At 42.9% G+C, this 27482-nt stretch overlaps 1 protein-coding gene across 9 annotated transcripts in view; it reads right to left on the bottom strand.

Moving 5' to 3' along the window:
* The window catches only part of RYR3 (ryanodine receptor 3), a 991818-nt gene that overhangs the window by 266590 nt on the left and 697746 nt on the right, over nt 1–27482 (bottom strand). For all 9 annotated transcript variants that reach the window (XM_056545312.1, XM_056545313.1, XM_056545314.1 and 6 more), the window contains 2 exons: nt 2416–2522; nt 1140–1191 (listed from right to left, as the gene is read on the bottom strand). In XM_056545312.1, the coding sequence (XP_056401287.1) occupies nt 1140–1191; nt 2416–2522 (159 nt within the window). The remainder of the gene's footprint in view (nt 1–1139; nt 1192–2415; nt 2523–27482) is intronic.

Here is a 27482-nt window from a genome sequence, read left to right as displayed (position 1 = left end):
TAGAGCACTTTTCACCATCATATGGGGTGTTTTCTGAATCGGGAGAAATTGCGATTCAAATTTTGGGGGGTATTTTCTGCTATTATCCTTTTTAAAAATTTTAAATTTTTGGTAAAATAAGCATAAGTCATGAAACATCTGTGGGGTATTAAGGCTCACTTAATTCCTTGTTACGTTCCCCGAGGGGTCTAGTTTCCAAAATGGTATGCCATGTGTTTTTTTTTTTTGCTGTTTTGGCACCCTAGGTGCTTCCTAAAGGTGACATGCCCCCCAAAAACCATTTCAGAAAAATGTTCTCTCCAAAATCCCCTTGTCGCTCCTTCCCTTCTGAGCCCTCTACTGCGCCCGCCGAACAATTTACATAGACATATGAGGTATGTGCTACTAATACCAGTAAAATTTTTCTCCTTTTACCCCTTGCAAAAATAAAAAAAATTGGATCTACAAGAACATGCAAGTGTAAAAAATGAAGATTTTGAATTTTCTTCTTCACTTTGCTGCTATTCCTGTGAAACACCTAAAGGGTTAAAACACTTACTGAATGTCATTTTGAATACTTTGGGGGTGTAGTTTTTATAATGGGGTCATTTATGGGGTATTTCTAATATGAAGACCCTTCAAATCCACTTCAAAACTGAACTGGTCACTAAAAAATAGTGAGTTTGAAAATTTTGTAAAAAATGTGAAAATTGCTGCTGAACTTTTAAGCTCTCTGGTGTCTGCCAAAAGTAAAAACTCATCAATTTTATGATGCAAACATAAAGTAGACATATTACATATTTTGAATATCCATTTTCCTTACAAGCAGAGAGCTTCATAGTTAGAAAAATGCAACATTTTCATTTTTTTCATCAAATTTTGGGATTTTTCACCATGAAAGGATGCAAGTTGCTCCTGCCTGTCGATGTTTTTCAGCTGCCAGTAATAACATGCCAATCATTGCCCTCAGAAGTCATATATTGTACTGGCTGTATGTTACTACTGATTGGACGCATTGGTCACATACAGCTACAGAACTGCAACACTGGCAGGATGTAAATAAGGACCAGCAGGAGACTGACAGGACATCAATAAACCAAATTTTAGTTGTGCTAAAATTATATAATGATCATTTTCAAAAAGGTCTGGAGAACACTTACCTTAGCCATCATAGCTGCATATGCTGTATACAGGGGATCATCCTCAAGCTTGCTGTTTAAAAAAAAAAAATGTTATTTAATAAAATAAAAATAAATAAAATAATTTACAGTATAGAAAACTTAAGTAAAAAAAAAACACCAAACATAAAAAATACACAAACATATCCACACATTCCTTAATGTCCTCTTCTCTTGTCTCAAATTGCAAATAAAACTGATTATACAAATATACCAAGAAATTGTCGCTGTGTGCTTCACGAGATAAGCCATTTCCCTCCTCCTCTTAACAATCCTATGTGTGCTGTGTGACAGGTGGCTACAGCAGAAGTCTGCCCCCTACTTTTTAGTCTTAGTATTTGCATACTTTTAGAATAAGCTGCCAGTTCCTAATAAGTAAGTCTGATATTGTGTATACAAGGGTTTATTTTGTATTTTGGTTTGTCACATTAAAATCCGCTCATATAATATTCTGAGGCTTCTGATGACAGAATGCTTGTTTTTTGTTGTTTTAAAGTTCTTTCTTTTGGTAAAAAGTGAAGTATCTTATCTTTGAAAAGCACGAGCTATGAGGTAAATTACACTTAATTTTATTATAGTTCACCTGCACTATAATCCCATGTATTGGATTTAGTGTGAACCCGCTGTAGGTTTCCCTTTAAGTAAACTTTAGAAACTCAGTTATACTATGCAACCCATTTATTTGCACATTCTTAGCATCCACCGTAAAACAGACATGATATTCAGATCGGAAGGGTTTCATGCTCTAGTTTAAATGCTCCTTTACAGTATGTCCTTGCACATCAGTTATCCACCCACTGTAGTTGTGACTGCTCTGTTTACTTAATTGCCGCTATGTTACAGTTCCCTTCAAATAGTGATACTATGCATGGAAAAATGTAAAGTGATCTAACCCATGTTATCATGACGTGATGGCATATTCTAACAATACAGCATAACATTATAAGATGCAAACAAATTATTTATACATAATTCCTATACCCAGAACAAATGTAAAAATCCAAAAAAGTAAAGCTAATTGAGTCTTCTAAATCTCTACTGCCAAGTTGCTAAATATTCTATTTAGCTTTTTCTTTGCTGCTGTCTTTCCTCTTTTGAGGCTGGAAACAGCCATGATAGGAGTTTGTCAAAAATAAATAAATCGGAGGCTAAGTACAATATTTAACATTTTTATGAATGAGAAATTAGCTTTGCATTCATTATGTATCACAAATGGTCAGAAAAACTTCTTTCATCCAAATAGTCATCACTATGGTACCTCCTCTCAGTCAGGGCATTGCGACTGAAGTGTAAAATAATCTGGTGAAGAGGATCAGGCTTTTTCTCTGTCTCTTCCTCTTCATCTTCTTCCTTCTTCTTAGGATTCTGAGATACATTTAAATATTTTACAAGTTTATTATCATAAATTAATTCCTCATTACCAACATTTTCATACTGGGCACTCTCTAGTCTTTCCTAGACTGAAATCAAAGTCAAGTATATTTTAGCATTACAAAACTATACACACTATCGAAATACCATTTTAGGATCTATTCACATGTACAATATCCAGCACATATTTGATGCCCCGTGTTTAAAGGTGCAGATTTGAAGCTGTGTTCAGTCAATTAGTTTACATTGATTTCTGCAGCTTCAAATCATGCACACTAAATACTGTATGTGCAGGCTACTGTACCTGTGAATAGACCCTTAGACAGTTAACATTTCCAGGAGTAAACAAAAGGCTTTGTGAAAACCTTATAAAAAGAGTTCAGTTGCTGAAAGACGACAACTTATTGAGCCTCATCTGCAGGAAAAATTTAGTATTATAAATTAACCACAAAGCTCGTGAAACAAAAGTTGTTTGAGATCATTTTGAAGCATGGTACACAGAGACAAGTATGTGACACTCACAACAACCAGAGTTCTACTTTTATTTATCGGTACGCATTACTAAAACTAGAATGTGTCTGGTTACTGCATGTTATTACGCTTTGGTTCTGTGAACCATGTTCCATAAAAGCTCAGACATGATAAGTTTCAAATTTCTCGATGGATAGCAAAATGCTTCTACCACCTTGACAGCAGGTTCTGGGCCATCATGTACCTCTCTTTCAGCCATCAACAATTCTACTATGGTGGAGATGAGGTTGTGTATGCATAGTTTCGTTTAGACTAGCTAAATGTAAAAAAAAAAAAAAATTATACATTTTCTAAAAGCTACATTTTTTAAAATAAATTTAAGTATAAAAGCTAAAGTCTAAATTCATTCAATGACAGAAAATGTTTGTGTGTCTGTAGTTATCTTCTACAATCAAAAAAGCTGAGATATGGGGAGTTGTTGGATGGGGGTCTACACAGTGAAGAGAATATGAGCACCAGCAATTTACATTGCCGGACTAAATGCTTCATGCATGGATCCATGCTGTTTTTCTGTAAACCTCTGATTTCATACAGAGTCATTTAAAGGGGTTTTCTCATAGGCAAAGAAGTAATGTAAACAAAATGTGGCATGTTCCAATGCATGCAGCAATACAGAGGTAATCTCCCTTAAACGGACAAAGCAGCACAGTACCTTGGAACACAGACTGGTTAAGTATAAGACTATGGGGAGTCCATATGCTGCCATGCCATCAGACATACTGGGCATTTGCCCAGTGGGTCAGGCCACCCAGTGGGCTGACCACTTGCCTTAATTTTTTCTCTTTATGTTTGAAGCTCTGGTCGATCTATCCCTGCAAGTTAAAGGAGCCTGGAGAGCACTTAGAGGTCTGGGGGAGGGGGGCAGGGGAGCCTGGAGGAGTACAGGGACAGGGTGGTCTTGAGGAAGAGGAGAGAGGAGTCTGGAGGAGGACAGAGAGGTCTGAGGGGACAGATGGTTCTAAAGGAGGACATTGCAGGGGAGGGATTATGCCAAACTGAGGAGAAATAGTGTGTTGCAGTGTGTGGCAGGGTTATATTCAGAGTCCTCTGTCCTCCTCTTCCAAGCTTCTATGTCCCCCCAGACCTCTACATTTTTCTCCTGGCTGCTCTCTTGCACCCCTCCCCAAACAACATCCAGGCTCCTCAACTTTAACTATATTGAGATGAGAATACCCCTTACATTTATCTTGGGTGCTCCAACCCCCCCCCCCACCCCCCACCCACACACACACGCTTTCCATATCTCAGCTTTTTGAATCCCTCTGAGCATGGCATCTGAATTTTCAGCAAGAGTTTGGTAATGATTTCTAAACTGTCAGTCAAATGTCAAGAGCCCAAAAGAGAAAAATATTTATTATTACTAATAACTAGTCCAGTGGGAGGTCAGACTCTCTAATCATTGACAACCTTTACTATATAAGTGTGAGCACAAAGATATCTATCAATCATTGAAAAGGACCACCCACTAGACTCATTAGCCCAGAATAAACAGATGTTTAGAGGAATTAATTACCAGTGAAATCTTTTTCCACTGTATATATAAAACTGGTCATAACAATATGCTTATAACATGATGATAGAAGACTGTCTAAATACCCTGGTTTTGTAGGGTAAACCCCCCCACCGACACTCAGGTCACATGCCCCACCAGCCCCAAAAGCTTCAAGCAAGGCAGAAGAGGCTTTGATTTGAATTGTCACGGACACTAGTTGTGGTCCAAGGTAAGACACTCTCATTGGCGAGTGGCGATGAAAGCATTGGAACAAGTACAAATCACAGATAATATTTCTTCTCTTTGACTTATTTTCTTAACATATTGGGATCTAAGTTCTTTGCTACTTTACTGTGCTCTACTTTCTCTTTGGTTCTGTGTTCTAAGAGAGATGCGTGATGGCATAAGAATAGTTAGGAACACTGCTGATCTGGAAGAAAGATGTCTCAATATCATCTGAAGTTGAGCGATTTTTGTACTGATATATTGCAGTATGTGGCTGTCCTGCTGAATGAAGACTGTAAACTTTTTACAAAAGTAAAATAAAACAGATTTATTTAGAGAGGAACTGAGACCAACTTACTGAATGTTTTCATTTTGTAACAACAATATAAAGGATTGGTATGTTTGTAGACATGCAGGTCATGCAGGGTAGTGTAAAGGGCAAATGTATGGAGTAAATGGAAATGGGTGATGAAGCGTGCATGGCATATAGTTTAAGGAGGCAATAGTGATGTACTTGGTATTAAAAACAGTTGGCTTCAGCCCTGGGTGTCAAGAAACCTTTCTAGGTAGGACTAAACAAACCAGGGGCAAAGCCAACTGGTCAAGATACATACAGGAAATCAGTTGCACTGGCTGAGCTGAAACAGAAAATAAAACTGTGAAAATAAAATACTAGTCAGAGAAAGCATCAAGGGTCAAATAAAATAGTATCAATTGTACTAAGTCTGTAAGCAAGTTTAATATAGAAAAATAATTTGTTTTGCATCTTACACAACTTTTAAAGTATAACACAATCAGTGTTAAACTAGTCAGTTTACTAGTAGTCATTGTTTCTGACCACACCTAGCAGTGAATGTACTAAAATAAAAGTAAAGTAGACTCCTGTTAGCTACTTGCATTACCAAACAGGAAAAATAATGTCAAGGCTCAATATTTGGATATATCATATTCAATGTGTCATGCTGGACATAATTTATCATTCTGGTGTCAGTAGGCAAAACTGCAACAGAAATGTGTCACTGCTGTGAGAAAACAGCGATCTATGAGACATGATGTTGTTTTACAAAATGCAGAATGCCCTGAGAACCAATAGCTTTTGAACTAAACATCATAAATACGATAAAAAAAAAAAAAATGATTACATTCGTCAAAGTTGATGTGCCCTACAGTACAAAGATGGCTGTACAAAGTGGCATCTACATTTTTTATGCTACATTCTTATTTTTGGTCCACCTTTTTAAGGACAAAGTAATTATTAGAAAACTGCATAGTAACTCATGCTGCTTTAAGATCCTCCATATAAAAAAAAATACAAAAACAAACAAAATAACTGCAATATGATTGCCGATAAGCCTTTTTTTTTTTTTTTACTGCGGGTTCATATTCTAGTGGCAGGGCTAGAATAAGGCAGCGCAGCTCTCCCGTGCAGTTATTGCAGGAGTTTGGCCATCAGTATGATAGACAGGCTCCTGCTGTAAATACCAGGGGCAGAGAAATTATCTGAAATGGCTAGTTTAACTCACTACATGCAGTGGTCAAGTCTTGTGAAGACTGCCGCTTACCTCCAGTTTCCATGCAGCATAGCTGGGTACATTGCTTGTCAGCATTATGCTGACAGGTATAATATAATACATTGGTAGTATTATGCCTATACTATAACAGTGATCTGCTGATGGCTGTCAGTCCCCTTGTGGGACTAGTGAAAACTAAAATAACATAAAATTCATACAATAAAGAATAATAAGCCCCTCCCCCCCAAAAAAGGAATATATATGTATATATATTCCCTTTATATCCCTTTTTATACATGAAAATATACATATTTGGTAATGCTACATCCGCTACAACGCGAACAAAGAAATACTGTTATTATTTAGCCTGCAGGTTAAACACTGTAGAAAACAAACAAACATACAAACAAAGGTGTAATTGCAGTATTTTGTTAATCTGCCTACCGAAAAAAGGAAAAGGAAACTATCAAAAAGTATAGGCATTCCAAAATAGGAACCATAAAATCTACAAGTTTTCCCATAAACTTGTGAGAGTAAAGAATTTTGAACATACAGAAGATGGGTGGGAATAAACAGGATGAAGGAAGGGAAGTTCGGCAATCCGGCTCTCGCCTCCATTGTGTACAAGACTTGCTTTGTATATTAGCAACGGGGGGTAATATTTAGAAACCGCCTGGACCGATTTTAGAAAGTATATCATTTTGCTCAGGTTCACCCGCACTATAACCCAGTGTAATAGTGCAGATGCACAGCCTGCCAGTTTCCCTTTAAGCCTCTTGGGCATGGAGTTCACCAGAGCTTGAGAGGTTGGCATGACAATATCACATATCACCTTGTGCTCCCCCACGTCTTTCCATTTGAGGATGCCCCACAGATGCTCAATAGAGTTTAAGGCAAGAGACATGCTTGGGCAGTCCATCACTTTTACCCTCAGCTTCTCTAGCAAGGCAATGGTCCTCTTGGAGGTGTTTGAGGTTGTTATTATGTTGGAATACTGCAAAATGTCCCAGTCTTCAAAGGGACGGCATCATGCTTTGCTTCAGTATGTCACAGTACATGTTGGCATTCATAGTTCTCCCAATGAACTGTAGCTCCCCAGTGCCAGCAGCACTCATGTAGCCCCAGGCCATGACACTCCCACCACAGTGCTTAATTGTAGGCTAAAATACACTTGTCTTTGTACGCTTGACCTGGTTGCAACCACAAACGCTTGACACCATCTGAACCAAATACGTTTATCTTGGTTTCATCAGACCACAGGACATGGTTCCAGTAATCCATGTCCTTCATCTGCTTGTCTTCAGCAAAACTGTTTGCAGGCTTTCTTGTCCATCATTCTATAAAAATACTTTCTTCTGGACAACAGCCATGCAGACTTGCAGTGTGCGGCATTAGGTCTGAGCACTGATAGTCTAACCCCCCACCCCCACCCCTTTAACTTCTGCAGCAATGCTGGGAGCACTCATACATCTATTTCCTAAAGACAACCCCTGGATACGATGCTGAGCATGTGAACTCAACTTCTTTGCTCAACCATGAAAAGGCCTGTTCTGCATTGAACCTGTCCTGTGAAAGTGCTGTATCCTCTTGCCCACTGTGTTACAACTCAGTTTCAATGTCTTGGCAATCTTCTTATAGCCTAGGCCATTATTATTTGTAGCAACAATTATTTTTTTTAGATCCTCAAAGAGTTATTTGAACTTCCAGTGACCAGTATTAGAGAGTGCAAAAGCGATAACACCAAATTTAAGAGATCTGCTCCCTATTTATACCATATACCTTGTAACATTATTGAGTCACATCGGAGAAGGAAAATGGCTAATTGGGCTCAATTTGGACATTTCCACTTATTTTTTGCTACGTTATGCGCTCCGGCCGCACACGCTGGCTGTGAGCGCATGGTCCCCTTACCTGCTGCTGACAGGGTTGGGACTCTCATCGTGGGACAAGCCCGCATATGAGCCCCAGTCCGTCACTCTCCGGGTGTTTTTTCTGCCTCCGCCTCTGCCTCTCTGCTCCGGCGCGCGTGTCCCCGTCCCCTAGGGCGCACGTGCGCTGGAGCTTTAAGATTTAAAGGGCCAGCACGCTCATTAGGGTAATTCACCTGTGGCTCATTTATAAATTCCTCCACCCTCCTCACTGCCCTGCCGGATCTTTGTTGCCTTGTGCCATAGAGAAAGCATCCTCAGTATTGCCTTGCTGTCGCGATTCGGCTACAGGTTGTGGATCCTCTGTGTCAGCGAGGGATTGGCGTGGACCGTGCTGGTGGACCGGTTCTAAGAGGCTACTGGTGTTCACCAGAGCCCGCCGCAAAGCGGGATGGTCTTGCTGCGGCAGTAGCAACCAGGTCGTATCCACTAGCAACGGCTCAACCTCGCTGACTGCTGAGAAGGCGTGGGACAGAAGGACTAGGCAGAGGCAAGGTCAGACGTAGCAGAAGGTCGGGGCAGGCGGCAAGGTTCGTAGTCAATATGGATAGCAGGAGATCAGGTAACACAGGCTTGGACAACACTAAACGCTTTCACTGGCACAAGGCAACAAGATCCGGCAAGGGAGTGCAGGGGAAGTGATGTGATATAGCCAGGGAGCAGGTGGAAGCCAATTAAGCTAATTGGGCCAGGCACCAATCATTGGTGCACTGGCCCTTTAAGTCTCAGAGAGCTGGCGCGCGCGCGCCCTAGAGAGCGGAGCCGCGCGCGCCAGCACATGACAGCAGGGGAACCGGACGGGTAAGTGACTTGGGATGCGATTCGCGAGCGGGCGCGTCCCGCTGTGCGAATCGCATCCCCGACGGCCATGTCAGTGCAGCGCTCCCGGTCAGCGGGTCTGACCGGAGCGCTGCAGGGAGAGAGACGCCGTGAGCGCTCCGGGGAGGAGCGGGGACCCGGAGCGCTCGGCGTAACAGTACCCCCCCCCCCTTAGGTCTCCCCCTTACTTTGTCCGGCAACTGCTTCCCATGGGATGAGGACACCGGGAGTGATTGAAGGGTTTCCTCAAAGGCAGGCCGTACAGCAGGAGTGGGAATGGGGAGGGAGGGCAGAGGGTGAAGCTTGGCATGGGGCAGGGTGTCACCAGGACGGGGGCCATGAGGAGGCAAGGCACAGTCCAGATAAGCCTTGGGGGAACCAGGTGTAGGAGGAGGCACTGAGGCTTGCCTGACAGGACTGGGAGGGGGGGAGAGGCATTTCTTGTGGCAAGCAGAGTCCCAGTTCTTGATCTCCCCGGTGGTCCAGTCAAGGGTGGGAGAATGAAGCTGGAGCCATGGCAGACCGAGGAGGACCTCAGAGATGCAGTCGGGAAGGACGAAAAATTCAATCCTTTCGTGATGGGGTCCAATGCACATTAAGAGGAGTTTTGTGCGGTAACGCACGGTGCAATCCAATCTAACTCCGTTGACCGCGGCAATGTAGAGTGGCTTGACGAGACGGGTCACCGGGATGCAGAACTTATTCACCAAAGAATCCAAAATGAAATTCCCAGAGGCACCAGAGTCCAAGCAGGCCACGGCTGAGAGGGAGGAGTTGGCTGAAGGAGAAATCCGCACGGGCACCGTGAGACGTGGAGATGCAGACTTTGAACCAAGAGACGCCACACCCACGTGAGCTGGGTGCGTGCGTGCGTTTCCCAGACGTGGAGGACGAATAGGGCAATCCACCAAGAAATGCTCGGTACTGGCACAGTACAGACAAAGATTTTCTTTCCTACGGCGATTCCTCTCTTCCTGGGTCAGGCGAGACCGATCCACTTGCATGGCCTCCTCGGCGGGAGGCCCAGGCGTAGATTGCAAAGGATACTGTGGGAGAGGTGCCCAGAGATCTAAGTCTTTTTCCTGGCGGAGCTCCTGATGTCTCTCAGAAAAACGCATGTCAATGCGGGTGGCCAAATGGATAAGTTCTTGCAGGTTGGCAGGAATCTCTCGTGCGGCCAGCACATCCTTGATGTTACTGGATAGACCTTTTTTAAAGGTCACGCAGAGAGCCTCGTTATTCCAAGATAATTCGGAAGCAAGAGTACGAAATTGGATGGCATACTCGCCTACTGAAGAATTACCCTGGACCAGGTTCAGCAGGGCAGTCTCGGCAGAAGAAGCTCGGGCTGGTTCCTCGAAGACACTACGGACTTCAGCGAAGAAGGACTGGACTGTGGCTGTGGCAGGATCATTGCGGTCCCAGAGCGGTGTGGCCCAAGACAAGGCCTTTCCTGAAAGAAGGCTCACTACGAACGCCACCTTAGACCGTTCTGTAGGAAACAAGTCCGACAACATCTCCATATGCAGGGAACATTGAGACAAAAATCCACGGCAGAGTCTAGAGTCCCCATCAAATTTGTCCGGCAGGGACAAGCGGAGGCTAGGAGCGGCCACTCGCTGCGGAGGAGGTGCAGGAGCTGGCGGAGGAGATGGTTGCTGCTGTAGCAGAGGCAGAAGTTGCTGTAACATGGCGGTCAACTGCGACAGCTGCTGTCCTTGTTGGGCAATCTGCTGCGATTGCTGAGCGACCACCGTGGGAAGGTCAGCGATACTTGGCAGCGGCACCTCAGCGGGATCCATGGCCGGATCTACTGTCGCGATTCGGCTACAGGTTGTGGATCCTCTGTGTCAGCGAGGGATTGGCGTGGACCGTGCTGGTGGACCGATTCTAAGAGGCTACTGGTGTTCACCAGAGCCCGCCGCAAAGCGGGATGGTCTTGCTGCGGCAGTAGCAACCAGGTCGTATCCACTAGCAACGGCTCAACCTCGCTGACTGCTGAGAAGGCGTGGGACAGAAGGACTAGGCAGAGGCAAGGTCAGACGTAGCAGAAGGTCGGGGCAGGCGGCAAGGTTCGTAGTCAATATGGATAGCAGGAGATCAGGTAACACAGGCTTGGACAACACTAAACGCTTTCACTGGCACAAGGCAACAAGATCCGGCAAGGGAGTGCAGGGGAAGTGATGTGATATAGCCAGGGAGCAGGTGGAAGCCAATTAAGCTAATTGGGCCAGGCACCAATCATTGGTGCACTGGCCCTTTAAGTCTCAGAGAGCTAGCGCGCGCCCTAGAGAGCGGAGCCACGCGCGCCAGCACATGACACTTGCCGTGTATCTGATCCCTTGCTTTGTGACTTTGACCTTGTTCCTCTGCCGCCTGCCTACTGAACTCCTGCTACGTCTTGACTACGCTACTGTGCCACCTGCCCTGACCTTCTGCTATCCAGACTACGAGCTGCCTTATCCCTCCTGTGCCTCACATCTCCTCAGCCGCCTGTGTGGTCGAGTCGTGCCATGGGTAGTGACCTGGGTGCCGCCTGCCGCAGCAAGTCCATCCCGCTTTGCGGTGGGCTCTGGTGAAAACCAGCGGCACCTTAGACTCCACTCCCTGGTACTGTCTGAGTCATCTGTCACACAGGTCCAGCGGATCCACATCCACCGGTGTTCCTGTCTTCTAAAACATTTTTGTTGCCAAGGTTTGACCTTAATGGCTGTGTGTTGAGTTATTTTGAGAAGACAGCAATACTTAACACTGTTATAGTGCTATAGTGTTAGGGTGAGCTCTCAATATAATAGAATATTTACAAAAATGGGAGCAGTGTACCTTGTTGAGATATATAAAAAAAATATATATATTTTTATTTTCATACACAGTATTCTTGCCCATGTTTTATTTTGTAGCCATACAAAAACTAGACAAATTGTTTTCTGTTTTACAGCCTTTTTTTTACTTAAAAAAGAAGGATAAATGGGATAGCTCACAGATCAAGACCAAGATTAGAGATAGACCGAGCTAGCCAAATATTGCACCAATACCCTAGGTACAATAGGATAAACAGAAATACAAGAAAGAAATTTGGAGCTCAAGGTTTAAAAAAAATATATGGATAAAGATGAGTGAAAAATCAATTGATTTATTGTATTAAATAAAAGAAGTGGTCAAATGCAAATACACAGTCCACCCACAGGGCCCTTGTGGGTGGTTAGGGTAAGATAAATGTAATGATGCAAAGAAAAGCAGCATAATATATATATAAAAACTTAAAAAGCTGAAAAAGGGGGGGCACCACTCAACTGTAGTAAAAACAATGAAGTAAACAGCAGCATTTTTTTCCCTTAAAAACCTGAAAAAGGGGTGTGGTGTGGTCCTGACAAAATGGGTGTGACCCTGACAAAAAGGGCATGTCCCAGATATATTTGCTAAGCTTTCCAAATTTAATGTTGTAGAATTGAGCTCTGGAAAACCCAAAAGTTTAGAACTGTTGTAAAAAAAAAAAAAAAAACATAGGATAAAAATTTGTAAATGCTGTGAAAAAATACCTGTCTGGAAAAAAAATCCACACAGAAAATTCCACTCCACTCTAAGGAAACCAGGGCCAATGTATCCAATATAAAAATCCAATAATTCTCTCAGTGACATCATTTTTTGTATCTGGTTCTTTTGTTTCCAATCTGTTCTATAGAGACCACTTGAAATAATTTACTATCGCTATAGTGAAATTGCATTAAGTGTCTTGAAACAGTTGTGCTGTATATTGAACATATGTTGGTAAATGCGTTCTCTCAATGTCAGGGTGGTGTGACCCACAAAGTGGAGGCCCCATGGGTACCGCAGTATGTAGATTACACAGTCAGCACCCCAATTAATATGTTTTTTGTTTTTGTTTTTGTTTTTACACTTTTAGCTTTATTAATCATGTTTTCGCAGTTTTTACGTCTTTTGTGTCCACACTTGTATGCACCTTACTCTACATCATCTTCCAGTATTAGATAGGATGGCACAATTCTCTCACATTTGCCCTCCCATTCACTATCACTTTACCAATATATGAATCACGCAGTAAAAAGGACACAGGGTTTTTCCGTTTTTGCACTGTCATTATTTCCTCATCACCTTCTAAAAATCATAACTTTTTTAATCATAACTCTTGTTTTTTGCACCAACAATTTAACTTTGTAATGACATGTGGGTCAAAATTGAAAAAACCCGCAATTTTTTTTACTTTTGTTTCTACGCAGTGCACTTATTCTGTAGGCCCATATGATTAAAATGATATCCTTGATTTCATTTTGTTTTACATCTGGTAAAAATCATAACTACATGCACCAAAATTAATAACTTTACAAATGTCCTCTTCTGACCCCTATAACTTTTTTATTTTTCCGCATACAGGGCGGTATGAGGGCTCCTTTTTTGTGCTGTGATCTGAAGTTTTTATCGGTGCCATTTTTGTTTTGATAAAACTTTTTGATTGTTTTTTTATTCATTTTTTATGGTATAAAAAGACAAAAAATATGCTATTTTGGACTTTGGAATTTTTTTTTTACGGGCACGCCTCCCTGAGGAAGTGAGTGAGCGAAACGACGTAGGGGTAGGCTCCCGACCTTTGTAAGTATAGCTGAGTGTCAGTTGGCTAGGTGCATGGACAGTCTTATATGTTTAATAAAACTTTTTTCAGGGACAACCGATGCTCCAACTTTTACCGAGGTGGTTTCTTTCCCCTCAGATATGTATGGTTAACATCCTTGTTTCCCTGTATTCATACTGCCGATAGCACTGGGCAAATGACACTATACTAGCTACACTTCTTTATATGTCCTTTTTGTTTACATTAGTGTACTGGGTTTACTTAGGCACTTTTAGGTGTATTCTTTATATATATACATGTATTGTGGCTTGCTTTTAAGTCCACTTTTCAATGAGTATTGTATACCTATATTTATGTGCCATTCCATGTGCCTGTTGGACATTATCTAATATCTGTGTTCGGAGTCGTTTTCTTTCTAACTGCTGCTGATTTTTTATCATGTTTTATCTTATCTGATTATAATAAAGACTTATATTTACTCATAATACTGTGTCAGTTTGGTGCATCTATATAGGTTCTCGGGCACGCCTACATGCGGTTTAATTAACAATATATTTTTATAGTTCGGACATTTATGCACACGGTGATACCACAAATGTTTATATTTATTTTTATTTACATTTTTTTATGGGAAAAGTGGGTGATTAAAACTTTCATTAGGGAAAGGGTTAAATTACATTTATTAACACTTTTTTTTACACTTTATTTTTGTAATATTTTAGCCCTCATAGGGGACTATAACATGCATTACACTGATTGAATACACCGATCAATGCTATGCCATAGCATTGCATTGATCAGTATTATCGGCGGTAGATTGCTCAAGCCTGGATCTCAGGCTTGGAGCAATCAAGTGCTGATCAGACAGTTGGGAAAAAGGTAAGAAGACTCCCGCTGTCCTCTCAGCTGTTCGGGACACTGTGGCGGTCCCGAACAGCCCACTGAGCAAACCGGCCATACTTTTCTCCTTTTTTATATCGGACAACGCTGATCTGGCTAATGTCCGATATTTACCCTTTAGACGCCGCTATCAATGTTGATCACAGCATCTTAAGGGTAAATACCGGACATCAGCCAGATCAGCGATGTCCGGTATTAGCTGCGGGTCCTGGTTGCTGATAGCAACCAGGACCTGCCGGGTCATGCTTGTAGCTTGAGGAAGTTCCAGACCGGCACGAAACTGCGCTGATCTACCCGCACCCCCTGCCTCATTTTCTGCCTTCCCTGCATTATGTGTCTTCTATGATTTCCTGACAGAATAAACAGAAGTTCCTGCAGAATGGTGAGTCACCGAGTCTTTTCTTCTATCACGTGCATTTGAATGAGATTTCTACACTAGCTGCACCACCTGAATCTGCTATTGAACTGTCCAGTGTTACCTTTTTGGTTATTGCCCCTTACGTGGTTTCAGCATTGCGGTGGTGCCCGACCCTCCTATCATTCTTATCAGTGGTCCTGCCGGGTTTGAAGCGTGCTCAGCTCCTGTGTGTGCTTCACATAACGGGAGCCGGCCACGAGCGTAAATATATGCTCGTGGTCGTTAAGGGGTTAATAAAGTATTTTATGTATTTCTTTAACATCAGCTGAATATCAGCTTGTATACACAACTTTTTTCTCCCTTTTTTGCCCTTTCAATAATAGACTTTTGGTACTTTTTCCTCCTTTAACTGTTCATCAATTAGATTCACTTGTCCTCATTTCTGGAGCAATATTTTCTGTTGCATATCATTTGTCCATATGGAAATATTTTTTCTAAGAAAACCTCTTTGTTTCCAACTTTCCTTTCCTTCAAATATGCATAAATCTAAAAATGTTATTTCCTTCTTACTTGAAGTTTTTGTAAACTGTAGACTCCACTTTGAGTACAACTCAATGTCTAATGTCACTAAGATAATTTCTTCACTCCATGTAAAATTTTCTAGAGTAGAGAAGCTAGAGTAGAAGAATATATATCTTCCAATGAGAACAAGACATTAGAAAAGTGCACATGTGAAAAAAACTATACATGAGCAACCACTAAGTGAGATGGGAGCCGTAGGAGGAGAAGTAGTGGAAATATCAGTATATAGAGATTCTCCATTATTTTTATAAGGACTACCTCAAACATTGTCAGAGCCCAAGGTGAGGAAATTCATTCATTATTTGTGTTACGCCTAGCGCTCCGGGTCCCCGCTCCTCCCCGGAGCGCTCACGGCGTCTCTTTCCCTGCAGCTCCCCGGTCAGTCCCGCTGACCGGGAGCGCTGCTCTCTCATGGCCGTTGGGGATGCGATTCGCACAGCGGGACGCGCCCGCTCGCGAATCGCATCCCAGGTCACTTACCCGTTCCCGTCTCCTGCGGTCATGTGCTGGCGCGCGCGGCTCCGCTCTCTAGGGCGCGCGCGCGCCAGCTCCCTGAGACTTAAAGGGCCAGTGCACCAATGATTGGTGCCTGGCCCAATTAGCTTAATTGGTTCCCACCTGTTCCCTCCTTATATCTAGTCTCCTCCCTTGCACTCCCTTGCCGGATCTTGTTGCCCTAGAGCCTAGTGAAAGCGTTTTTGTGTGTTTATACCCTGTGTACCAGAACTTTGCTATCTCCCCTGACTACGAACCTTGCCGCCTGCCCCCGACCTTCTGCTACGTCCGACTTTGCTTCTGCCTACTCCCTTGTACCTCGCCTATCTTCAGTATCTTCAGCAGCCAGAGAGGTGAGCCGTTGCTAGTGGATACGACCTGGTCACTACCGCCGCAGCAAGACCATCCCGCTTTGCGGCGGGCTCTGGTGAAAACCAGTAGTGTCTTAGAACCGGTCCACTAGCACGGTCCTCGCTATCCCTCTCTGGCACAGAGGATCCACTACCTGCCAGCCGGCATCGTGACAGTAGATCCGGCCATGGATCCCGCTGAAGTTCCTCTGCCTGTTGTCGCCGACCTCCCCACACTGGTCGCCCAGCAAGCCCGACAGATTGCCCAACAAGATCACCAGCTGTCGTACTTGACCACCATGACTCAGCAACTCCAGTCGCAGCTACAGCAGATTCAGTCTCAGCTACAGCAGCAGCAACCATCTCCTCCGCCAGCTCCTGCACCTCTTCCGCAGCGAGTGGCCACTCCTAGCCTCCGCCTGTCTTTGCCGGACAAATTTAATGGGGACTCTAAGTTTTGCCGTGGCTTTCTTTCCCAATGTTCCCTGCATCTGGAGATGATGTCGGATCAGTTTCCTACTGAAAGGTCTAAGGTGGCTTTCGTAGTCAGCCTTCTGTCTGGAAAAGCCCTGTCATGGGCCACACCGCTCTGGGACCGTGATGACCCCGTCACTGCCTCTGTACACTCCTTCTTCTCGGAAATTCGAAGTGTCTTTGAGGAACCTGCCCGAGCCTCTTCTGCTGAGACTGCCCTGCTGAACCTGGTCCAGGGTAATTCCTCCGTTGGCGAGTACGCCATACAATTCCGTACTCTTGCTTCTGAACTTTCCTGGAATAATGAGGCTCTCTGCGCGACCTTTAAAAAAGGCCTATCCAGCAACATTAAAGATGTTCTGGCCGCACGAGAGACTCCTGCTAGCCTGCATGAACTCATTCATCTAGCCACTCGCATTGACATGCGTTTTTCTGAGAGGCATCAAGAGCTCCGCCAGGAAAAAGACTTAGATCTCTGGCCACCTCTCCCACAGTCTCCACTGCAATCTGCGCCTAGGCCTCCCGCCGAGGAGGCCATGCAAGTGGATCGGTCTCGCCTGACCCTGGAAGAGAGGAATCGCCGTAAGGAAGAGAATCTTTGTTTGTACTGTGCCAGTACTGAACATTTTCTGGTGGATTGCCCAATCCGTCCTCCACGTCTGGGAAACGCACGCTCACACTCAGCTCTCGTGGGTGTGGCGTCTCTTGATGCCAAGTCGGCTTCTCCACGTCTCACGGTACCTGTTCGGATTTCCACGTCAGCCAGCTCTCCCCTCTCAGCCGTGGCCTGTCTGGACTCTGGAGCTTCTGGAAATTTTATTCGGGAGTCCTTTGTGAATAAATTCCATATTCCGGTGACCCGTCTTGTCAAGCCACTCCGCATCTCCGCGGTCAACGGAGCCAGGTTGGACTGTACCATACGTTTCCGCACGGAGCCCCTTCTTATGAGCATCGGATCTCACCACGAGAGGATTGAACTTTTGGTCCTCCCCAATTGCACCTCGGAAATTCTCCTTGGACTTCCCTGGCTTCAACTTCATTCCCCAACCCTGGATTGGTCCACTGGGGAGATCAAGAGTTGGGGGTCCTCTTGTTCCAAGAACTGTCTAAAACCGGTTCCCAGTAACCCTTGCCGTAACTCTGTGGTTCCTCCTGTATCTGGTCCCCCTAAGGTCATTAAGGACTCTGCCTGCCACAGGAAATGCCCCTCCCCCCCTCCCAGTTCCATCAGGCAAGCTTCTGTGTCCCCTCATGGCCCTCCTCCTGGTGTCACACTGCCCCGTGCCAGGTCCCGCCCTCTGCCCTCTCTCCCCATTCCTACTCCTGCGGTTCTGCCTGCCGTTGAGGAATCCCTCCATCCTTTCCCGGTGTCCTCATCCCAGGGGAGGCAGTTACCCGATAAAGAGAAGGGGAGACCTAAGGGGGGGGGTACTGTTACGCCTAGCGCTCCGGGTCCCCGCTCCTCCCCGGAGCGCTCACGGCGTCTCTTTCCCTGCAGCTCCCCGGTCAGTCCCGCTGACCGGGAGCGCTGCTCTCTCATGGCCGTTGGGGATGCGATTCGCACAGCGGGACGCGCCCGCTCGCGAATCGCATCCCAGGTCACTTACCCGTTCCCGTCTCCTGCGGTCATGTGCTGGCGCGCGCGGCTCCGCTCTCTAGGGCGCGCGCGCGCCAGCTCCCTGAGACTTAAAGGGCCAGTGCACCAATGATTGGTGCCTGGCCCAATTAGCTTAATTGGTTCCCACCTGTTCCCTCCTTATATCTAGTCTCCTCCCTTGCACTCCCTTGCCGGATCTTGTTGCCCTAGAGCCTAGTGAAAGCGTTTTTGTGTGTTTATACCCTGTGTACCAGAACTTTGCTATCTCCCCTGACTACGAACCTTGCCGCCTGCCCCCGACCTTCTGCTACGTCCGACTTTGCTTCTGCCTACTCCCTTGTACCTCGCCTATCTTCAGTATCTTCAGCAGCCAGAGAGGTGAGCCGTTGCTAGTGGATACGACCTGGTCACTACCGCCGCAGCAAGACCATCCCGCTTTGCGGCGGGCTCTGGTGAAAACCAGTAGTGTCTTAGAACCGGTCCACTAGCACGGTCCTCGCTATCCCTCTCTGGCACAGAGGATCCACTACCTGCCAGCCGGCATCGTGACAATTTGACATTAGGGAGTGTTAGGAAACACGTCAGGTGGACAGCAGTTGGTGGATCCTCTGGGCCTGTGTGGATGGAGACTTAAGCCATGCCAGGGAGCAGAGTCTAAGGTGCCACTGGTTTTCACCAGAGCCCGCCGCAAAGTGGGATGGTCTTGCTGCGGCAGGTGGCACCCAGGTCGCTACCCCTGGCACAACTCATCCACACAGGTAGCTGGGGGGTGGCATGGCACAGAAGGTAACTGGCAGGACATGGCAAGATGGCAGAAGGTCAGGCAGGTAACACAGATAAAGGAAGGTAGGGTAGCAAGGAACAGATTCACAGTAACAGGAGCACAGGGACACAGGACCTAACAATGGCAAAGACTACCAAAGATCCGGCAGGGAAAGCAGGGAGGAGCAGATACATATGGAGCAGGGACAGGTGCAAGCACTTTAACTAATTGGGTACTTGCCCTTTAAGAGAAAGAGCTCCGGAGCGCGCCATAGGAGGCTAAGGTACGAGAGCTGGAGTTGCAGGGACACCAAGGACGGTTGTGACCGGCTGAGACTCGCATGCGGGCACGTCCAAGGAGCGCTCACGGCCGGCGTGACCCAGTGTCATATTGTGTCGGTGTATCTGAAGCTGGGACCCTGGGCTAATAGCACGCAGCAGCGAACGCACGGCAGCGCGCTATTAACCCTTTAGACGTGGTGTTAAAAAAAAAGTGGAAAAATGTACTGACTAATGTCATTACAAAGTAGAATTGGTGGCGCAAAAAATAAGCCATCATATGGATTTTTAGGTGCAAAATTGAAAGGGTTATGATTTTTTAAAGGTAAGGAGGAAAAAACGAAAGTGCAAAAACGGAAAACCCCCTGGTCCTTAAGGGGTTAAGAAAGCTGATAAAGGGGACGAGGAAACAGTTATTATGAGTAAGGACTATTATCTACAAGAGTCATACAGTATTTTGGGATGAGAAGTACAGAAGTATAGAAAACTGGAAAATAATCCAACAAAAGAAATTGAGAAAAAAAGTGTTGAAAGTAATAAATAGAGCTTTTGAAAATAATGTTATAAGGAAGAGAAAGAATATTTATTAATCCCGAACCCAGTTATACTTTTTTTTTTAAGAGTACCTAACATGATGTAAACTCTCCCTAATCCCCCCGCCCCCGTCTGTTCCTGACTCTCACCGACACTATCCCTGTGTTTCTTTTCATTCGAAACCCCCTCTTTCTACCTGATTTTTTGTCTTCTTGGCTGCTCATTCAGATGTCATAGTGTGAGGAAGGAAGGGGGCGTGGCCCAGCGTAGAGGCTATGAACACTGCAGCTCTAAATCTTCTCCTCTCTGTTTACAACTGCATGTGCAGAGAGAAGAAAGATCGGAGCTCAGAAAGTAAAATGAATGAGGGCATGCAGTAAGGCAGAGTCAGGAGTATGTTATTTACCACAGAAAAAATTATAATAAATTATAAGGGTAAGGAAATGTAATGTGTAACTTGTGTGTGCCACAACACCACAACAAAATTAACCAATGTGTGATAACGAGGTTATTTTCAATAGTCTGTTAGGTGTGTATAAATAGATATGTATTTGATACACATATATCAAAAGAGGATATATTAGAATAGTATATAATGTATATCAAAATAGTCTAGACAAAGCATATATGAGAACAGGGAACTAATGTAGGCACAAAAAAAGACATAAATGTCTTAACAATTTAAACATGTGATGCACCTACATTAGTATGTATACATTATCTCATAAAGCATTAATACATGTGTATCAAAAGGCAATGGTAAGAGAACACATACACAGGTACCACTTACAAAGCAGGTAAAATAAATGGTCACTTACAGTTCTGCAGGGCAGAGTAGAATTATTCAATGTCGTGTCAGGATACAGCAGTATGGCACATTCTAATAAATGACAGTACATCCAATAGTTATACAGCTGTCCCTACAATTATATACCTATACTTACCCTGCCTAACAGTGGAGGATGAGCCCCCACTTCAACCGTTGACTGTCCACTATAGGGCCCTATGTCACCCTATCTGACCATTAGATATAGGCCCTAATGATGATGCATCACCACTTACAGACTAAAGATTAGATATAAACAGTGCAAATAATGAGCTCAAAGAAATATATATGCAAAAAATAAATAAAACCTATTGCTTCCCCCACATTTTCCCCTATTTCTGATAGTATTGGAGTTCCTCAGGAGGGAGTCATGAAGATATCAGGCTAAATGCTACCCAGGGACAGTGTGTGGAATACGATATACAGACGTGTCCCTATAGCCGAGGTGCACATAGATGCTGTGCGTCCCTAGAGTCAGGAGAATGCCCTGCTGTGCTATGAACACAGTGCTGGCTCCTGCCTGTCTGACTGACAGGCAGGGAGCAGTGCTGAGCTTTTCTGTGTCCTGGCTGCAGTCTGAGATTTAGGACTCCAGCATGAGTCTGAAATCTATAAAAAAGGGCTTGCGGCCAGGACTGGTAGGGAGACCCAACTGGTCATTTTTTCAAAGTGGAAAATTAAATAGAAAGAAGCATATTTTTTAATAAAATGCAACTGGATCTATAATATACAGTTATGGTCGTAAATGTTGGAACCCCTGAAATAATTTATGAAAATAAGTATTTCTCACAGAAAAGGATTGCAGTAACACTTGTTTTGCTATACACATGGTTATTCCCTTTGTGTGTATTGGAATCAAACCAAAAAAAGTAGGAAAAAAGCAAATTGGACATGTCACCCTAAACTCCAAAAATGGGCTGGATAAAGTTATTGACACCCTTAACTTAATATTTGGTTGCACACCCTTTGGAAAATTGTCAATAAGAAAATAATCAATAAGCTTCTTACACAGTGGGGTCCGCCGATGTGTGGACGGACCATACCCTGTATGCAGACTGTACTGATTGCTGATCAGTGAATTATTACTGATCAGCACTTTTCGGGGGTACAGACGTTTTTTTTTTTTCGGGGGGAGTGTGCGATCCTGCCACACAGCGCAGAAAAAAAAGGGCAGAAAGAACCCCTGCACCCACAAAAAGTGCTGATCGTTAATAATTCACTGATCAGCAATCAGGACAGTCCGCACATGGAGTAGGATCTGGCTACACAGCGCAGAACAGTCGCTGGTGGCACTGACCGCAAATGCTCCCCAAAAAGTGCAAAAAAAAACAGCACTGCAAAAAAAAAAAAAGCCTACAGTAAATGTAACAAAACACTACCCTACCCCTACCCTACACATTGAATTAAAAGTGAAAACACTAAATTTACACACTTACCCCCCCCCCCCATAAAATATAAATATCCCAAAAGCTTTTTGGTGGAGGAGGCATACGCCATGCGCTTGCCTCTATCACCGAGACCGCCAATGAAGGAGAGGAGAAAGAGCCCACATTTCTTTCTCCTCCACCATCATCATCCAGTGATCATATTACCCCTTGTGAAAAAAAAAATTTGGGGTAACACCAGCATTTTTGTGAAAACATCAAATTTTTCATTTTCATGTCCAACTTTAACGGAAATTCATCAAACACCTGTGCCCCCATAAACCATTTCAGCAAAATTATCTCTTCAAAATCCGAAAGTTGCTCCTTCCCTTGTGAGCTCTGTAGTGCCCCGCAGAGCACTTTACTTCCACATACGAGGTCTTTCCTACCTCGAGAGAAATTGGAATACAAATTTTCTTTTATTTTTTTCTTTTAACCCTTGTAAAAATGAGTCTTCTCCTCACTTTGTTGCTATTCCTGTGAAAAACCTAAAGGGTTAACAAACTTTCTAAATGTCATTTTGAACACTTTGAGTGGTGCAGTTTCTATAATGGGGTCAATTATGGGGGATTTCTTTTTACAGAAAGGCCCCTCAAATCCACTTTAAATTTAACTGGCCCCTGAAAAATTCAGATTTTTTGATGCAAACATAAAGTAGACATAGAAGATTTATCATTCTTTTCAAATTTATGGCTATTATATGACAATTTTTTTATTTATTTACCTTTGCTTACATGCGACCTATTTATCAAATAGTCGCACAACCTTGATAAATAAATCACACATAAGCAAAACCCGGGAAACCAGCTAACAGAAGCATTTTTTAAAGCAGAAAAGTTTTCCCTTATGTTAATAGACTTAGGAGGGGCTACCGCATCGGGTGACACCCTGACTGGCCTGCCTGGAACTAAATAGCTGCACTCCAACTATCTTGCAACAACCCATCCACCCTCCTCAGAATAAAAAAATATTGAAAACATACTATGCCGCACCATGAATATCTGTACTTTTGTTTAATTTTGAGCCAGCATTTTGTGATGTTGGTGGGCGGAGTCTTGCATTGGCACAGGCCAACATGCATATAAACAATAATAAAGCCACACAAAAAAAAGGCTTGGTATGTTGCCCACCACACAATGTGCATGAAGCTGTATTACTATTAATATTTTTTTTTTTTAGGAAAATGTTTGTGCCACATGTGGGTTTTTTACGTAGTCTGTTAAAATTCTTACACAATTATTTTGTGCCTTATTCTATTTTAACACAACATTAATTAAAAAATTTAGTGGGTACGCCAGCATGTACATGTCCTAAAATTAACAAGGTGTGCAGTGTGTATTTTCAACCTTAAAATTAATAGTTAATAGTTATATAATAATTTTTTTTTCTATAATTAACATTAAAATTTATGTAGTAGCTTTGTTTTATGATGCAGAACAAGAACAGTTGGTAAAGTGGGTGTTTGTCCTTTTCTGCAGATGTATGCGCTTTCTGTAAGCCAGGTTGGACCTGGAATACATATGCAACTTTTAAATGGAGATGCAACTTTTTCCTTCATATATAGCAACTATCGCATTTGATTAATACATGACCACTGCAAAGTAAAAAAATGATTACTACGTGAGCAGATTTCAGAAATGTGCTTTGGAAAACGCAAACATCTAAAAGTAGCTGCATGTATAGAAAAGTCGCATGCGCGCAAGTACGTGCAACTTTTTTACGCAAAAACAATCTACTACAGAGCTTCATAAATCTCCTTCATATTGTTTATGTGAAACAATATATAGTTTATTTGGTATGTCTATTTTCCTTACAAGCAGAGAGTTTCAAAGTTAGAAAAATGCTAAATTTTCTAATTTTTCATGAAATGTTTGCATTTTTCATGATGCAAGTATCAACAAAACTGTACCACTATCTTAAATTAGAATATGTCACGAAAAAACAATGTCTCGATCAAATTCATAAGTAAAAGCATCCCAGATGCTGTATAAATTGAAGGTGGTCAGATTTGCAAAAAATGAGCTATGTCCTTAAAGGAGTACTAAGGCGCTAAGACATCTTATCCCCTATCCGTTGCTGGGGACCCCCGTGATCTTGCACGCAGCACCCCGTTGCAATCAGTCACCGGAGCATGTTCGGTCCGGGTCTGATTACTGGTGATCACGGGGCCGGAACATTGTGACATCACGTTCTGCCCACTCAATGCAAGCCTATGGGAGGGAGCAGGACCCCCGTGATCAGGCATCTTATCCCCTATCCTTTGCATAGGGGATAAGATGTCTTAGCTCCAGAGTACCCCTTTAAGGGTATAATAAATCACTGCAAAAATATGTTACCTCCCTTCCCTCATATTTAAGGGATTCAGTACATTTCAAACTTTTTTGAAAATTTTACATGGAATGAAGATATGACTTTAGACATGCCAGCATTGTACGCAAACATACCTCATGAAAAAGGAGTAATGGTAGTAACTGAATTTTAACGTAGTGGTCAGGTGATGCCTGATAGTCAGAGAAAGTAAATTTTGGATGGGCTAGTTTTGATAAAACGGTTGATATACAAACAGAGACCGCAATGGGTTCATCTGCCAATCTATCTATCTATCTATCTATCTATCTATATATATATATATATATATATATATATATATATATATATATATATATATGCAGTAAAAGAAGATTTGGTGTACAGTAAAAAAGAATCTTATCCATTTATATGTTTTTACAAGAAATTTATTAATGATTTGATATTAATTTAGAAAAGACCAGAGGATATTTTAGAAATATTTTTAAAGAAAGTGAATAATAATAGGTGGAACCTACTGTTTATAACCCCTTAAGGAACCAGCCAATTTTCACTGTAGGACCCGGCAATTTTTTGAACATCTGACCACTTTTACTTTAAGCATTATTAACTCTGGGATGTTTTTACCTTTCATTCTGATTCCAAGATTCTTTTTTCGTGACATGTTTTACTTTATGATAGGGGTAATATTTTGTGGATACTTGCATCGTTTCTTGGTGAAAAATTTTAAATTTTATGAAAGCTCTCTGCTTACAAGGAAAATGAATGTTCCAAATAAATTATATATTGATTCACATATACAACATGTCTAATTTATGATTGCATCATAAAGTTGACATGTTTTTACTTTTGGAAGACTTCAAAGTATAGCAGAAATTTTCCAATTTTTCACTAAATTTTCTAAATCGAAATTTTTTAGGGACCAGTTCTGTTTTGAAGTGGATTTGAAGGGTCTTCTTATTAGAAATACCCCACAAATGACCCCATTATAAAAACTGCACCCCTCAAAGTTTTCAAAATGACATTCAAAAGGTTTGTTAACTCTTTAGGTGTTTCACACGAATAGCAGCAAATTGAAGGAGAAAATTCAAAATCTTCATTTTTTTTTACACTCGCATGTTCTTGTAGACCCAGTTTTTGAATTTTTACAAGGGGTAAAAGGAGAGAAATCTTCCTAAAATGTTTAACCCAATTTCTCTCGAGAAAGGAAATACCTCGTATGTGTATGTCAAGCGTTCGGTGGGCGCAGTAGAGGGCTCAGAAGGGAAGGAGCGACAGTGGGATTTTGGAGAGTGAATTTTTCTGAAATGGTTTTTGTGGGGCATGTCAAATTTAGGAAGCCCCTATGGTGCCAGAACAGCAAAACAATCCCATATGGCATACTATTTTGGAAACTACACCCCTCAAGGCACATAACAAGGGGTCCAGTGAGCCTTAACATCCCACAGGTGTTTCACAACTTTTTGTTAAAGTTGGATGTGTAAATTATTATTATTTTTTTTCACTAAAATGCTAGTTTTCCCCCAAATTAATTTTTTTTATAAGGGACAATAGGACAAAATGCCCCCCAAAATATGTAACCCCATCTCTTCTGAGTATGGAATTACCCCATGTGTGGACGTGAAGTGCTCTGCTGGCGCGCTACAATGCTCAGAAGAGAAGGAGTCACATTTGGCTTTTGAAAAGCAAATTTTGCTGAAATGGTTTTTGGAGGGCATGTCACATTTAGGAAGACCCTATGGTGCCAGGACAGTAAAAAAAAAACATATGGCATACTATTTTGGAAACTACACCCCTCAAGGAACGCAAGAAAGGGTACAGTGAGCCTTAACACCTCACAGGTGTTTGACGACTTTTTGTTAAAGTCGGATGTGTAAAGGGAAAAAAAAATCACTAAAATGCTGGTTTTCCCCCAAATTTTAAATTTTTACAAGGGGTAATAGGAGAAAATGACCCCTAAAATTTGTGACCCCATTTCTTTTGAGTATGAAAATACCCAATGTGTGGATGTCAAGTGCTCTGCTGGCACACTACAATGCTCAGAAGAGGAGGAGCCCCATTGATCTTTTGGAGACAGAATTTGATTGGAATAGAAGTTGGGGGCCATGTGCGTTTACAAAGCCTCCCCCTGTGGTGCCAGAACAGTGGAACCCCCACACGTGACCCCAATTTGTAAACTACACCCCTCACAGAATTTAATAAGGGGTGCAGTGAGTATTTACACCCCACTAGCGTTTGACAGATCTTTGGAACAGTGGGCTGTGCAAATGAAAAATTACATTTTTCATTTTCACAGACCACTGTTCCAAAAATCTGTCAGACACCTGTGGGGCGTAAATGCTCATTTTCCAAAATGGGTCACATGTGGGGGGGGGCACATTGTTCTGGCACTATGGGGGCTTTGTAAACACACGTGGCCTTCAATTTCGGACAAATTTTCTCTTCAAAATCCCAATGGCGCTCCTTCTCTTCTGAGCATTGTAGTGCGCCAGCAGAGCACTTTACATCTGCATATGGGGTATGTTCTTACTCAGAAGAAATGGGGTTACAAATTTTGGGGGTCTTTTTTCCTATTTTTCCGTGTGAAAATGAAAAATTTAGGGTAACACCAGCATTTTAGTGAAAATTTTTTTTATTCATTTTTCGTTCCAACTTTGAAGAATTTTCATTAAACACCTTTGGGGTGTTCAGGCTCACTATACCCCTTGTCACGTTCCGTGAGGGGTGTAGTTTCCAAAATGGGGTCACATGTGGGTATTTCTTTTTTTGTGTTTATGGCAAATCAGTAAAATCAGCCGCCCCTGTGCAAATCACCAATTTAGGCTTCAAATGTACATGGTGCGCTCCCACTCCTGAGCCATGTTGTGTGCCCGCAGAGCATTTTACACCCACATATGGGGTATTTCCGTACTCAGGAGAAATTGTGTTACAAATTTTGGGGGTCTTTTTTTTCTTTTAACACTTGTGAAAAT

This window comes from Hyla sarda, chromosome 11 (genome assembly GCF_029499605.1).
Source record: "Hyla sarda isolate aHylSar1 chromosome 11, aHylSar1.hap1, whole genome shotgun sequence".
NCBI classification, from domain to species: domain Eukaryota; kingdom Metazoa; phylum Chordata; class Amphibia; order Anura; family Hylidae; genus Hyla; species Hyla sarda.
The sequence above is the reverse complement of the archived record's forward strand: the minus strand, read 5'-3'. Positions and strand labels throughout refer to the sequence as shown.